The sequence below is a fragment of the Ylistrum balloti genome, unplaced genomic scaffold (assembly GCF_031769215.1).
Source record: "Ylistrum balloti isolate Yb309-2 unplaced genomic scaffold, AGI_CSIRO_Ybal_v1 Utg370034, whole genome shotgun sequence".
In the NCBI taxonomy this organism is placed as follows: Eukaryota; Metazoa; Mollusca; class Bivalvia; order Pectinida; family Pectinidae; genus Ylistrum; species Ylistrum balloti.
This window is the reverse complement of record NW_026782095.1, coordinates 247,479-260,852: the sequence shown is the minus strand read 5'-3', so window position 1 is coordinate 260,852 and position 13,374 is coordinate 247,479. Positions and strand designations below refer to the sequence as shown.

Here is a 13,374-nt window from a genome sequence, read left to right as displayed (position 1 = left end):
GCAATAGTCGCTTACAATACTCATTTTATATACCAGCTTAGAGAAAACCAGGAATAAAGACGAATAGTACTTGATGGAAAATCAACCTTCGCTTCAAGTTGTGTTATCATAAGCGATTTATCAAATTGATGAATCCCTATTTTTCAATGACAAGAATGTAATATATATCAAATCATCTGGCGGACAAACATTTTCAATTTTTTACCCTGAAACGCTAATCCCCTGCTACCCTCAAACGTCCTTATATAGTCTAAAACACCAGTTCGGGTTACGATGAAGGTGTTAAAGGATCAATTAACATTCAATTGTCATTGTTTTTAAAGTAAGAACTTTCTCGCAATAAATAAATCCGTGTAATATTGTTTTAAAGTGTCTGTGACCTTGTTTTTTTTCTCTCAAACCAAACTGGATATAAGAAAGATTCCCGAAACTATCGTGAAGAAACAGCTGGCTTTGAAATGAGAAATGGTTCCTGATGATATTACAAGGATTTGTATAATATTTCTCACTTTAATCATCCTGCAATAGTGATTAGTGTGACGGGTCATTATCAGATAATACGATAACTCATCATTTCCCCGATATACGTAATCATTTAAAGTGTTATAATCATAACCTTCTTTGTTGTTTCATCAATATCCTTAACATGTAAATACATCAAAAAGAAACATACACAATTAAATAAACAACACGTTTCAACAGGTTTATTCCTTGTTCCGTTTGCTATCATGATGATATTCCGGAGTATTAAAATCTTATTTCAACAGAGAAAAACGTACATACTCTCCTTTTTTATGAGTAATTTGCCGGAGATAACATATTGTCTACCATTTTATAGTTATATTACTACATTTTTATCTATGTCCTTAAAATTCACGAGTTACAAAAAAAGGCTTTGTAGTAAGATACCTTGAGATGATGGAGAGTATTTCTAGGTTTGGGACCTAAGTTAATCTGTCTTGTAAACTATACTACACCGAACACTCCCCTTACCACACCTACACTTACAGTCCCACGGCCAGATCGAAACAGCCTTACATTTCAGCTAAATGACTAACGAGAGATCGGTCTAATAGTTGTGTTAATGGAATGCTGTTCACGGAGTCGATTATCTGGTGGGTAGTACACATATGGATTTGCACAAAACACGAAATGCTTCGGTATGGTCATGAGGATACATCCGCGTCATTAACATCAAATTAACAGTATGTTGATGGCAGGAAGAGTGGTACCAATAGACTTTTACCTTTTAGAGATAAGCATTTTTAAGTGTATGATAATGTTAAGTTGGTAAAACTAGATCGTATGTATTATGATATATCTGTATAACTTGACATTCGGGGCCATTGTCGGTGCCATCAAAATAACAATCATTTGTTCTCTACCAGATAAAACCGTTACCAACAGAAGGTGTCAAAACAGTGAGTCAGTATTCCTGCTGAAAAGGATAAAGGAATCATTCTAAATCATTCTGATCCCTATATCAGAAAAAGAATGTCTGCGCATCAAATTCAGTTTTTTTTCAACTGTGAAAATATTATTAATAAAAAGTATCGATCTTAGACAAAGAAAGATTTTGCTACGTGAACCATGCACACCTAACAAAACATTGTTATTTTGTCAAGAAAAAAGATGGCAATATATGAAATATATCCGAAACTGGATATTGACTGAGTGGTTTGATATAAATTCTTCAATATCAAGTTACAACTGAACTTCATTAGACTTCTACAATGCCAAGTTACAACTATCCAAACCAATTCTTCAATGTCAGGCTAAAGATAAACAAATCCTTCAATGTCAAGTTACATCTAAACAAACAAATCCTTCAATGTCAAGTTACATCTAAACAAACAAATCCTTCAATGTCAAGTTACATCTAAACAAACAAATCCTTCAACGTCAAGTTACATCTAAACAAACAAATCCTTCAATGTCAAGTTACATCTAAACAAACAAATCCTTCAACGTCAAGTTACATCTAAACAAACAAATCCTTCAATGTCAAGTTACATCTAAACAAACAAATCCTTCAACGTCAAGTTACATCTAAACAAACAAATCCTTCAATGTCAAGTTACATCTAAACAAACAAATCCTTCAACGTCAAGTTACATCTAAACAAACAAATCCTTCAACGTCAAGTTACATCTAAACAAACAAATCCTTCAATGTCAAGTTACATCTAAACAAACAAATCCTTCAATGTCAAGTTACATCTAAACAAACAAATCCTTCAACGTCAAGTTACATCTAAACAAACAAATCCTTCAATGTCAAGTTACATCTAAACAAACAAATCCTTCAATGTCAAGTTACATCTAAACAAACAAATACTTCAATGTCAAGTTACATCTAAACAAACAAATCCTTCAATGTCAAGTTACATCTAAACAAACAAATCCTTCAACGTCAAGTTACATCTAAACAAACAAATCCTTCAATGTCAAGTTACATCTAAACAAACAAATCCTTCAATGTCAAGTTACATCTAAACAAACAAATCCTTCAATGTCAAGTTACATCTAAACAAACAAATCCTTCAATGTCAAGTTACATCTAAACAAACAAATCCTTCAATGTCAAGTTACATCTAAACAAACAAATCCTTCAACGTCAAGTTACATCTAAACAAACAAATCCTTCAATGTCAAGTTACATCTAAACAAACAAATCCTTCAATGTCAAGTTACATCTAAACAAACAAATCCTTCAATGTCAAGTTACAACTAAAAATTGTGATAAAGATCATGAAAATTGATTCAATACAACTTTTCTTCATAAAACCTGTGAAATGGCGGTGACTTGTATCACAGTTTTTAGATGATATTACAGATATGTATATATTCTTCTAAACATATTTTTGAAAGCAAAGAAGATGCGGAAGAACTGCAGAAGACGTACAGTATTCAACAGAATATCTGTATATACTTCGTAGGTTTGTCCTGAAGGAGAGAAAAACAACTATATAAATCACATTTGTACACAACAACAGGAAGCCTATGACAAAATATCTGTAGATGGATTACATACATTTCGGCTGAGTTCGCTTGTTCGTTTCATTAGAATGACTTTCTTGTTAATGTTATACACCCGATATGTGTTTGATCAAACATGCTGTTAGACTTTTCTCATATATCACGTCACATCAGACCATGTGATACGGATTTTCAAGATGTGAAAACATATCGGTATTGTGTAAGAAAATGACGAAGTGTCTATATAAACTGTTGAGATATGTATGTGGGCTGTGTAGCGGGGTCATACACTGTCTCACAGAACGGGTACTTATGTTAGCGTGCAGACGAACATCCATCACGTTCGCCGTCTGCCACAAACCACCATCTCAGAGAAATTCATATCTTGGCACGAACGCCTGGGAATAAGAAAGAATACCATTTTAATGTCCAATCGATGTATAGGGTGGACATTTCTGGCATTCAGTTACTTATAGGAACTGTATATATGGCATATGTGTCACAATGATGAACACAGAAAGAACGAGTTTAATCATAGAAATTCATATTTCATTTAATGTTTTGTTCGCTCTCAAACAGTCCAAAGCATTTTATATGCAATAAACAATGATAGAGGACTTAAACATGTAGCGGTTAGTATAATCCATAAATATATGTTGTTTTTGTATTCTATAACAAGTGTGAGTAAATGATTATGTGGAGAAGCTTTCCCTGTACACCAGTACTGAGTAGGAGCTATGTCTTGTGAGATACAATGAGACGACGTCTGGAACTGATCTCAATGGCATTGGGGTGCAATAGTATTGGTAATGCCACGCTGGGGACCTCACCATACTGTATCTGTCGTAATTAGTTTTATCAGAATATATACGATGTCTAACGATATCGTAAACAAGATATTACTACAATTTACGGTATTGAAACATGACTTAGCAGTGACAGACACGTGAAGACCTGATACATTATGTGGGCTGTGTTGGTCAGTCTGTGGGATTCGCGGATATAACGCTTGTTAGACCTCTCTCATTATAGAACATTACTTATGAGGATCGACCAAGATTTACATGGCGAAAGTCTGTCGTCGATATAGCAGAACAACCATTTGTGAACACCACAGATCTGCTACTGTTAATGGGTCTCCTTGTATGGTTTTTCTTTAGTTGTATTTCCATCGATTTTATGTTTAAGTTACCATTTAGTTAATGCGTCGGTATTTTCTTTTGCTTTTTTTTTAGCCAAATGTATTCTCCATATTTACTGCAGAACAGAAAATGCTGAAAAATATGGTGATTATACTATTTGGTTAAGTGAAAATCGTATGATGACTGTAACATGTTTCCTTTAGTGTTAGAACAGAGGTAGTATGCAGAATGTTTAAGATTAATAACGGTTTATGCAATCTCCTTCGCTGACTATGTTCAATATAGGAAATGTTTCTGAATCTCGTTAATTATAATGCAATATTTGATATATGTCTACCAGCTTTATCGCCACAGATAACCTTTCATGATATAGAAATTAATCATAACGACATGAAAAACGATTTCACAGCATCAGATGAATGATAATCAACGACGTTTCTTTTGCAATACCTGCATTTACTGATTACGCAGATTTCAGAAATCAAACGTATCAGACAAACATCACAAGGTATGTTATAGAGGTGTATCACGTTTTACACAAAATTTATAACATAAAATAGGATTGCTGTGTTTTATATTATTGGTTCAGTAGAAGAAACAGAAAACGTGACAATAATACTAATTTTATTCAAATTCCACCAGGAAGACTATGTTGTGATAAGAATTTCGACAGAATCAGTCAAAGCACCAGAAGAATTAAACTACACGGTGCAACTTCATGCTGTCCCATGGCCTCTGAACACCATATACGTACCGTTTAGGCAATGGGGCTTTGAAAAGAAAATAGGAAAAATTAAAATCAAGTTAACAGTTAATAATCTTTGTCTGGGTATGATTACCTTACCAATGTTTTCATGCCATAACATAAAATGAAACGAGTCGGAGGATTTCATGTAGTGTTGGCAATCTCTTACAAAATAAAGTCCCTGAAAAATGCTGTTTGGTAAAAAAGTAATCGGTTGCAATTTAATGTGAAAACTTTAATCACGGTGACCTGTCTTCTTTCTGGATAACATTTTGCGCTGGAGTTTTATCACAATGCAATGCAATTGAACGTCTTAGAGGCGACATGCGGTTCTAACAACTTAATTGAAACAGTGGGCGTTGTCTTAATCAAACGTGCTGTCTAGCAGAACCATACGTCTTAATAATATCATAATAGTTAATTTTGTCGCGTTAATCTGGCTTCGTGTTATTTATGTAACAACATTCCGATTCATTTATTCACGTTAAAACCGTGGTCGTTCTTCATGGAAATCGAACCTTAATGCTCTTCACATGCCATTACACATAGGTCCGGCTATATTCTGTAACAGACTTGGTATATTCTTCTATCTAATAATAAACTATCAAAAGATTTGTTATCTTCGTGTTTGATATTCGAACAACTCAAAGTGTAGAATTGTCCATAGCGGGGTGAATGAATCTTTTTTTCAGTTGCTCTTAGTTGTATTGTTTTTGAAATACCACAATGCCTACCTTTAACGAATATCTGCAGTTAGTGGCAATATTTCCAAGGACGAACACTGAACTGTGTAAGTTTTCGTTCAATTTACACATATGTAACATCGTTGTTTAATCATGAACCTTCTTCGTCTGTTGCAGGTTTTGGAATGACGACTCCGCGAACTATTGCTGGCAAAATAGTTCTTATTTTCTACGGCTTCTTCGGGTGTGCTGGAACCATTCTCTTTTTCAACCTGTTTCTGGAACGAATCATTACCTTTCTCGCCTATATCCTCCGATCCATCCACGAGAGAGAGTTAAAACGGAAAGGACTGACGAACGGGTCACATGACTCCAGACGTGGTTCTCAAGTATCCGACGACGACCGATTGGACACTTGGAAACCCTCAGTATACTGGGTAATGTTGATATTATTCTTGGGGGCAGTCATAGTAGCTTGTTGTGCCTCCGCGATGTACCACCCAGTGGAAGACTGGACATATTTTGAAGCCATTTATTTTTGTTTTGTGACATTTGCAACGATAGGGTTTGGTGATTATGTTGTTAGTCAAAAAGAGAGTTATCCTAATGTTCATCTTTACCGGTTCGGAAACTTTATATTTATAGTAATAGGCTGTTGTTGTATATACAGTCTGTTTAACGTGGCATCCATCGTTATTAAACAACTCCTTAACTGGATTATCAAAAAGCTTAACTGCAGGTGCCGAAGGAGGAAAAAGTCGAAAGGTCGGCGAAACGCCATTACGCCGGGGCACATTCACAGGGGATCCAAAATGAACAAATCCAAGGCAGTAACCGTTGAGTGTGATAGTGACTCGGACGGTCGGCGAAATTCGGACGAAATGATTTCCATGAGGGATTTCCTTCAAGCAAATAAAATATCTCTCGCCATGATGCAGAAGCAGCTGTGGGAAACATCACAAAGAGGAATGAACTCCTCCAATGGAAGTGGTTTCCAAGGTCCAGTTGGACCGTTGGCGATTCTCAACAGAAAGCTAGGCCAGGAAGAAGTGTGAGTGACCACGGGATTTAAAACCTTGTAAAACTCGATGAGCTTAAAGGGTAATAAAATGTGGACAAGGTCAGGAAATGATAACCCAATGCGGTGATAAACCCATGTGCTGACAAGTTTAGGCCTGCAAACGACGGTGTCATTGTCACTTTATGAAGTTATTTTCTTTAATTGAAAGCTCAACTGCTGTAGGTTGGTAATGTCAGATGCAGAAAGCCCAAGTATGAGGACATCGATTCCAGTGTAGTTGCGATGAATTCACTCCGTGCCCATTTAAACATCAAAACTGTTCAAGCTCCAAGTAAAGCACAACATTACGAATGTGTTTGAGTAAACCACGAGGATATCCTAACGGCCGATATGTTGTAGCATTTCGGTTACAACCAAACGCTTCAATTTTGGTTTGAAGTTACGAATAAAAACATGCTTGCAAAAAAGCTGTTTTAATCAGAATTATCGACTATGCTGCCACAGTAGGACCGTTTCTACCAATTACTTTCTATTATGCCCGTTGTATTTGTTTATAACTGTTAACATATAGAGTTACTGGAACTGATTCGGTACACGACTGATAGTAACAAGACAAGACTGCCTAGACTCGAGGATCAGTACTGACACTAGGGTGATGCTGACTGTTCGAAAAATGGCTAATGATCAAGCCTTATCTTGAGATTTGTACCCAAGCCTTATACCATCATATTTACAACTATATATCGCCCACGCGTTGCCCACACCAAAGTTTGGCGCGGAACGAAGAGATATATACCAAAACGTGCCTATCATCGTCCCTCGTGTATAATACCAATATGGCTAGTCCGAAGATATCTAAATTTGGCTTTTGTGATACAATATCCATGACTATGGCATCTTATAAGCATGTAAATCACTGATATAAATCAAGAGCGCATCGGCAAAACCGTGATTCCAGTCGTTATGTTAATTTTTAAATGGACAGGTCGGAAATAGATATTATCTGTGTATTAGAGAACTGCTTCCATCAACGAATTTTGTTGCTCGTCGGAAACAAGACACGTAACCTTCACATAATGCCTTATACCACAGCGCCCCACATGAGAGCATAAGCTAGCAGTGGGCCAATGATGGAGCGAAGGTATGTGATAAAAAAGGAGAATTTGGTGTCACATCTTAGCAGTGTAAATTTACATTGAAGACAAAACACTGATTTGCCGCGATGTAAGGTAGCTACTGTGTGTATATTCTTAAGCGTTAAAGCTACACCGACTGGTGAACAATCATCAGGGTTACCATGATGTGTAGAACTTTTAAATGTTTACTTCTGTTTGTAGTTTGATTACAACATTTCACGAGAGACGACGTCTATCGTAATTTAACCCGAAGGATTTGACGAAGTAAATGCGATATCACGCTCTTTTCTACGACGAAAATAAATACTGTGTTAACTACTATATGTATTGACCTCTAAAAGCGGTTAAATGTCGTATTCGGACAATGTGTAAATGGACCTAAGCGCTAAGGTTATACCTGTCCTGTGTCACACTGCCTCTAAGTCCTTGCGCGCTATTTATGGCCTACACCCAAAGCATACCTATAAGAAAATGAATTGAATCAAACTACATATATGTTTCCTATTATATGTGATCCCAGGGACAGATGTAGGTAAGCAATTGACACTCTTGTATAGCTCGATTTTCTTTCTATTTTCTTATATTGAACTTGTGTGCATATGCGTGACTGGTTGTATTTGGATAGGTTCCGGTTTAGATAATGATAACTTGCGTGCACATGCGTGACTGGTTGTGTGTGGATAGGTTCCGGTTTACATAATGGTAACTTGTGTGCACATGCGTGAATGGTTGTGTGTGGATAGGTTCCGGTTTACATAATGATAACTTGTGTGCATATGCGTGACTGGTTGTATTTGGATAGGTTCCGGTTTAGATAATGATAACTTGTGTGCACATGCGTGACTGGTTGTGTATGGATAAGTTCCGGTTTAGATAATGATAATTCATTCATGTATTCGTTTGTGTTCTTCATGGCCATTTCACGTAATTCCTGGTTGAACGGAAGTCAATACAACAAAAAACATAATTACTTTGATGCACAGTCATGTCTGCCGTGTCTACTTTCAAACCAAATATGTTAATTCAATTATGGATATCTAAATTTAAAACTAACATAAAACCCAGAAGTTTTACATTGTGCAATAGATATCATTTGACAGAACTCAGAAATCATTATGTAATTCTGTCTTCAAATGATACGTGTTAACACATCAGTCGTTAGAGTCAATGTGATTGGAGCCTTTGCAAAATCAAAATGTTAAAAAAACTGTATTTTAAGTTCTGTATAAACGGTGACGTCATGCACCAGTGATGTCGAAGGAGTACAACAATGTCGCTATAAGTACGTCTCAATGTTATAATCTGTAGTACCATCAAGTTATTGTAAACGGAAATGCTGAAATTCTTCATTATTTTAAGCCGACTCGACGACGATGTTTGGCCGATAGCACTTTATTGGTTTTGACAAGGTCTAGATCGGGGGTCAGCACTGTTCTTGGAATAAATCTAGATTATCATCTAGAATCGAGCAGCTCGCTCTGACACGAACTGTCAAGCGTTTGTAATGTAACTCGCTCTATAATTAGTTTCGACAAAAAATACCCGGCAGTCAATATCCCTGACACAGACACACATATTCACAAATCATGACCGAAGCGACGATCTGACGTGTTTTCGACAATGGGAATAAGTTAGCGAAAGGATCTGTCTAATTTAAGAAGGGGTACTCCCTACGGAATAAAACCGAACTATACATACAATAAAATATCATACGTGGCACTATTCGTTATTATCACAACAGCAGTCGATGTATTTTCCATCACTGCCAACATAAACACATTTGATAAGGATATGCAACATTAACCGAACAACACAATGTATAGGTATATATATAGTACAGTCATAGACATCTATATAGTACTCTCTCTATATATATATGTATATATCGTACAATGTATAGGTATATATATAGTACAGTTATAGACATCTATATAGTACTCTCTCTCTATATATGTATATATCGTACAATATATAGGTATATACATAGTACAGTTATAGACATCTATATAGTACTCTCTCTCTCTCTCTCTCTCTCTCTATATATATATATATATATATATATATATAACGTACAATGTATAGGTATATATATAGTACAATAGTATAATATTTTTTCTGGTATCGGTATATAGTTTTTTGGTGCAAAGTATTTATAGGTTTGATATAATATTCACGGTGAACGATGCAGATACTTGTCTCGCTTTAATCTCAAAAAAGTTTGAATTTTCCTAAAAGATTTTCATGCAAAAGTGCCTGAGGAAATAATGTAAATTGAACGAAATACACACAGAAAGGACTTACAATGGAAATGAATTACTGTCAATGTTTTGAAACGGGAGCCAAAAGGCTTCAGCTCATGAACCATGCTGCCAAGATCTTCAAAATGTGTTCGGGGCGAAACGGGAGTCTCGGTTGTAAGAACTTTTAGCAAGGGGTCACCATTATTTCCTTGTATTGTCATGCGGGTTTGGAGATTTAAGATAAATTGAAATGCCTACTACAGTGATGCTATTTACCCAAATGTCATTAATGGATATGCTCGTGCCAAGCCCGCAGGTATCAAGTGAAGGGTTTCTTTGATCAGGGTCTGGCACTGGGGCCAAAAACAGGTACTCTCGGGCAGACTTTCTACCTATTGTCTCCTCCGAAATTCTTTTTAGTTTATTAAAATGCATACGAAAACCTTGTCGGCTCCGACCTGTCCTTGCTGCTCTCTCAGTAGTGTTGAGCCATCAGCAACACATCAGTTCTCAGTCTATGGTGACGTGAAGTAATGACATGTTCGCCTTAACAATTTTAATACATTCCTGCTTTAAAACAGTCATTACAAATGCATGTTGCTCAAATAATACCCAGTTTTTGGACCAAAGATCACGGGTTCAAAATTTCAATGCGTCAAATGTCGTGTATTCTATGTATGTCTCGGTATGTATGTTTTTGTTTCTATTTGAAAGGGAATTATGGTCATTTTGATTGCGATTGCGCGTGCATGAATTTGTAAGAGACTGTACGTTAGAGTGTGATACATATAGAAATTACGTAAATGTAGCAGAACATTGCATTGTATGGGATTGTGTGTGAGTGTATGACAGATTAATTGAACTTATTGATACAAAACATAAAGTTTATTTGGTAATATAAATATGATTAGAGACACATTATAACACGCTTCTTATTTCATTAGAGTTTGTAGATAGCAACCTTAAGCGGTTGACCTTTGTATGCTGTGTGTGTTGTATACGAAACATAGTCGTACCCTATGTTTTGCCTGGGCTCGCCTACTCAGCATACATTTCTCTTAACGGAGTTACCCGCGAGTAGACTTAATCAATTATACTTAAACATTCTGTATCACAGATCATTCCATGTTTTTCAAACAGTCCCGCATTATTTTTTTATAAGCAATTTCACTTTTGAATTTGATTTTACAGTTTTAACACTTCCAAGTTTAGCCGAAAGGAAAATTTTGGAGAAAAATAAGGATTTCTGACGTGATTTATTTCTGAATATCTCCGTTATAATCAATGATAATGTTTCTGTCTAAGTATAATTATAATCGTTTTATCTCTATAAATACTTGTTCGTTTAGAAATGTTAACTTTTACTCGGTATAATTGTTTATTTATTAAGTATTGTAAATGGCGTCCTGATGAAACACACTTTTCGAGTATCGCATGATTGTTTTAACTAGCACTCGAAGAAAAAGCCAGTGATAACCAAGAGAAAAACAATTGAATATTTTATTTGTAATCATTTTCAAGAAGTTAAATTTCCAGTTTAATGAATTTCAATTGATTGTTCATTTATTAATCATTCTCGGTCAAAGTTCATCGGAGCGATGTGTAAGATTTGTAAATATCATTGTTTAAATATCTTCTTTTCCGTTTATAGAAAAATAATAATTGTTCCAACTCTGACAAGAATACACCATATAAAAATATCACGTTATTCATATAAATATCTATATATATGAATATCTAAAGTTGTTACTTCACTTCTAAATATACTTACATTAAGCAGTAAATCACAACATGGTTATACGACGTCATAAATGACAATATGTAGGTTACTAGGTTTAGAGATGTTTTAATATATATAGCACGTGGTTTCCTGATTTTCTTGAAAGAGGACGTCACATCCCGTAATTTCCTTCATTGTCTTTTGTTGTGACGTCATCTGATAAAGTTTATCTGTTATCTGTTATATAAACTGTTTTCATAAAATTTTACATGCTCAAAAATGGTTGCTTCTTGCACTTTTTCATATGCACTCCGTATCATTTCATTGTCAAATAAATGTATAATTTTTTTATCAAATGGAATTAAAAAATGCACTTCTGTTGTTGATGGTTCTGTTGTTGATGGTTCTGTTGTTGGATACTTCTGTACACCCTGTCACCAACTGGGGCGTAGTAATGGTATATGCTTGTTTGCTTGAGCATACATTTGAATTCCAATCAGATATTTGTCTTACTTTTGTTTTTACTTTTGATATCGTGTTGCTTTGCACAATAAATATGGATATACATGTATGTGTAAAATATCACATCAAACTATCTGTTTAGTATATGGTTTATATTTTATACGAAATATTTAGCAATTTAGATATATTCGCTTCTTGTTATTGTTGTTACCGTTCTATTTCCGGATTATACCCGCAACGCTACCAAAATGGCACAGCGTAAAATAACCGAACATTTTAACGTTAACAGGACATATGGATTTGACTCGGGGTCACAAGACAATTTAGAAAGTGAAAACAAGAGGACCAGCCTTTCTGATACTATGTCTAGTGACACATTTCAAGGCAAATCTTCTGAGTCTGAATATCCTTATTATGGTATTGCGTTCGTCGTTTTCTTTTAGTGACAAAGTGTGATACCGCTAACAAATTCAATTGTCCAGTCAAGTTAACAAGTCGGTGATTTTATTAAACAAATGGATAATATATATTTATTTCTTTGTCTGTAAAACCAATTCCGCCAATGTTCCTAAAATCCTTGTGAATCGCACAATTAAAGTTATGCATACCAGTATACATTCATGAAAAAAAACTTCATTAGTATGAAAATCAGGTAGCAAACCATATAGAAAATACATAGTATAAACATATTTTACTGCCAAAAAAAAAAAAAAAAAAAAACAAGACAAATGGATTGGGCACAAGTCATATCAACATTATCGACGCCCTCTCCAATCAATATATATATAAATTTTAAGGCAATGGCATATATGAACAAAATAATGAGGTATGATCTACATGTAACAATTAATATATCATTATAATTTTATACGAAGCTGGTTTCTTATCTTAAAATGTAAATCTATTGCCGGACCTTATGTAAATTTGCACTAGATTAAAGATATCTTTATTAAGTTTTAACGGTAATTGTCTATCCCCATAAAGTAGTAGTTCTATGTCAGTGTCATGATTAATATTTAATACGTTTAAATTATTTAGCATTGCTAGTCTCTGATTTTAATAATTGTGACAAACAAAAAAGAAATCATGTACATCTTCACAGGCAAATCCACAGGAACACATTGGGCTAGCCACAATGTTAACGCGAAAAAGATCATAGTTTAATGATGCATTGATGTCTTAATTTTGTATGAATAATATTAACTTTCCTTTGATCACAATTAAAATATGGTGGTGAAGTCGACTGT

General features: G+C 35.0%; 1 protein-coding gene across 1 annotated transcript in view; it reads left to right on the top strand.

The window, feature by feature from the left end:
- LOC132548912 (potassium channel subfamily K member 12-like) overlaps positions 1-6,603 on the top strand; it is a 103,495-nt gene extending 96,892 nt beyond the window's left edge. The window contains exon 2 of the mRNA XM_060212813.1: positions 5,726-6,603. Coding sequence (XP_060068796.1) covers positions 5,726-6,603 — 878 coding nt within the window. The remainder of the gene's footprint in view (positions 1-5,725) is intronic.
- Positions 6,604-13,374: the final 6,771 nt, after the last annotated feature.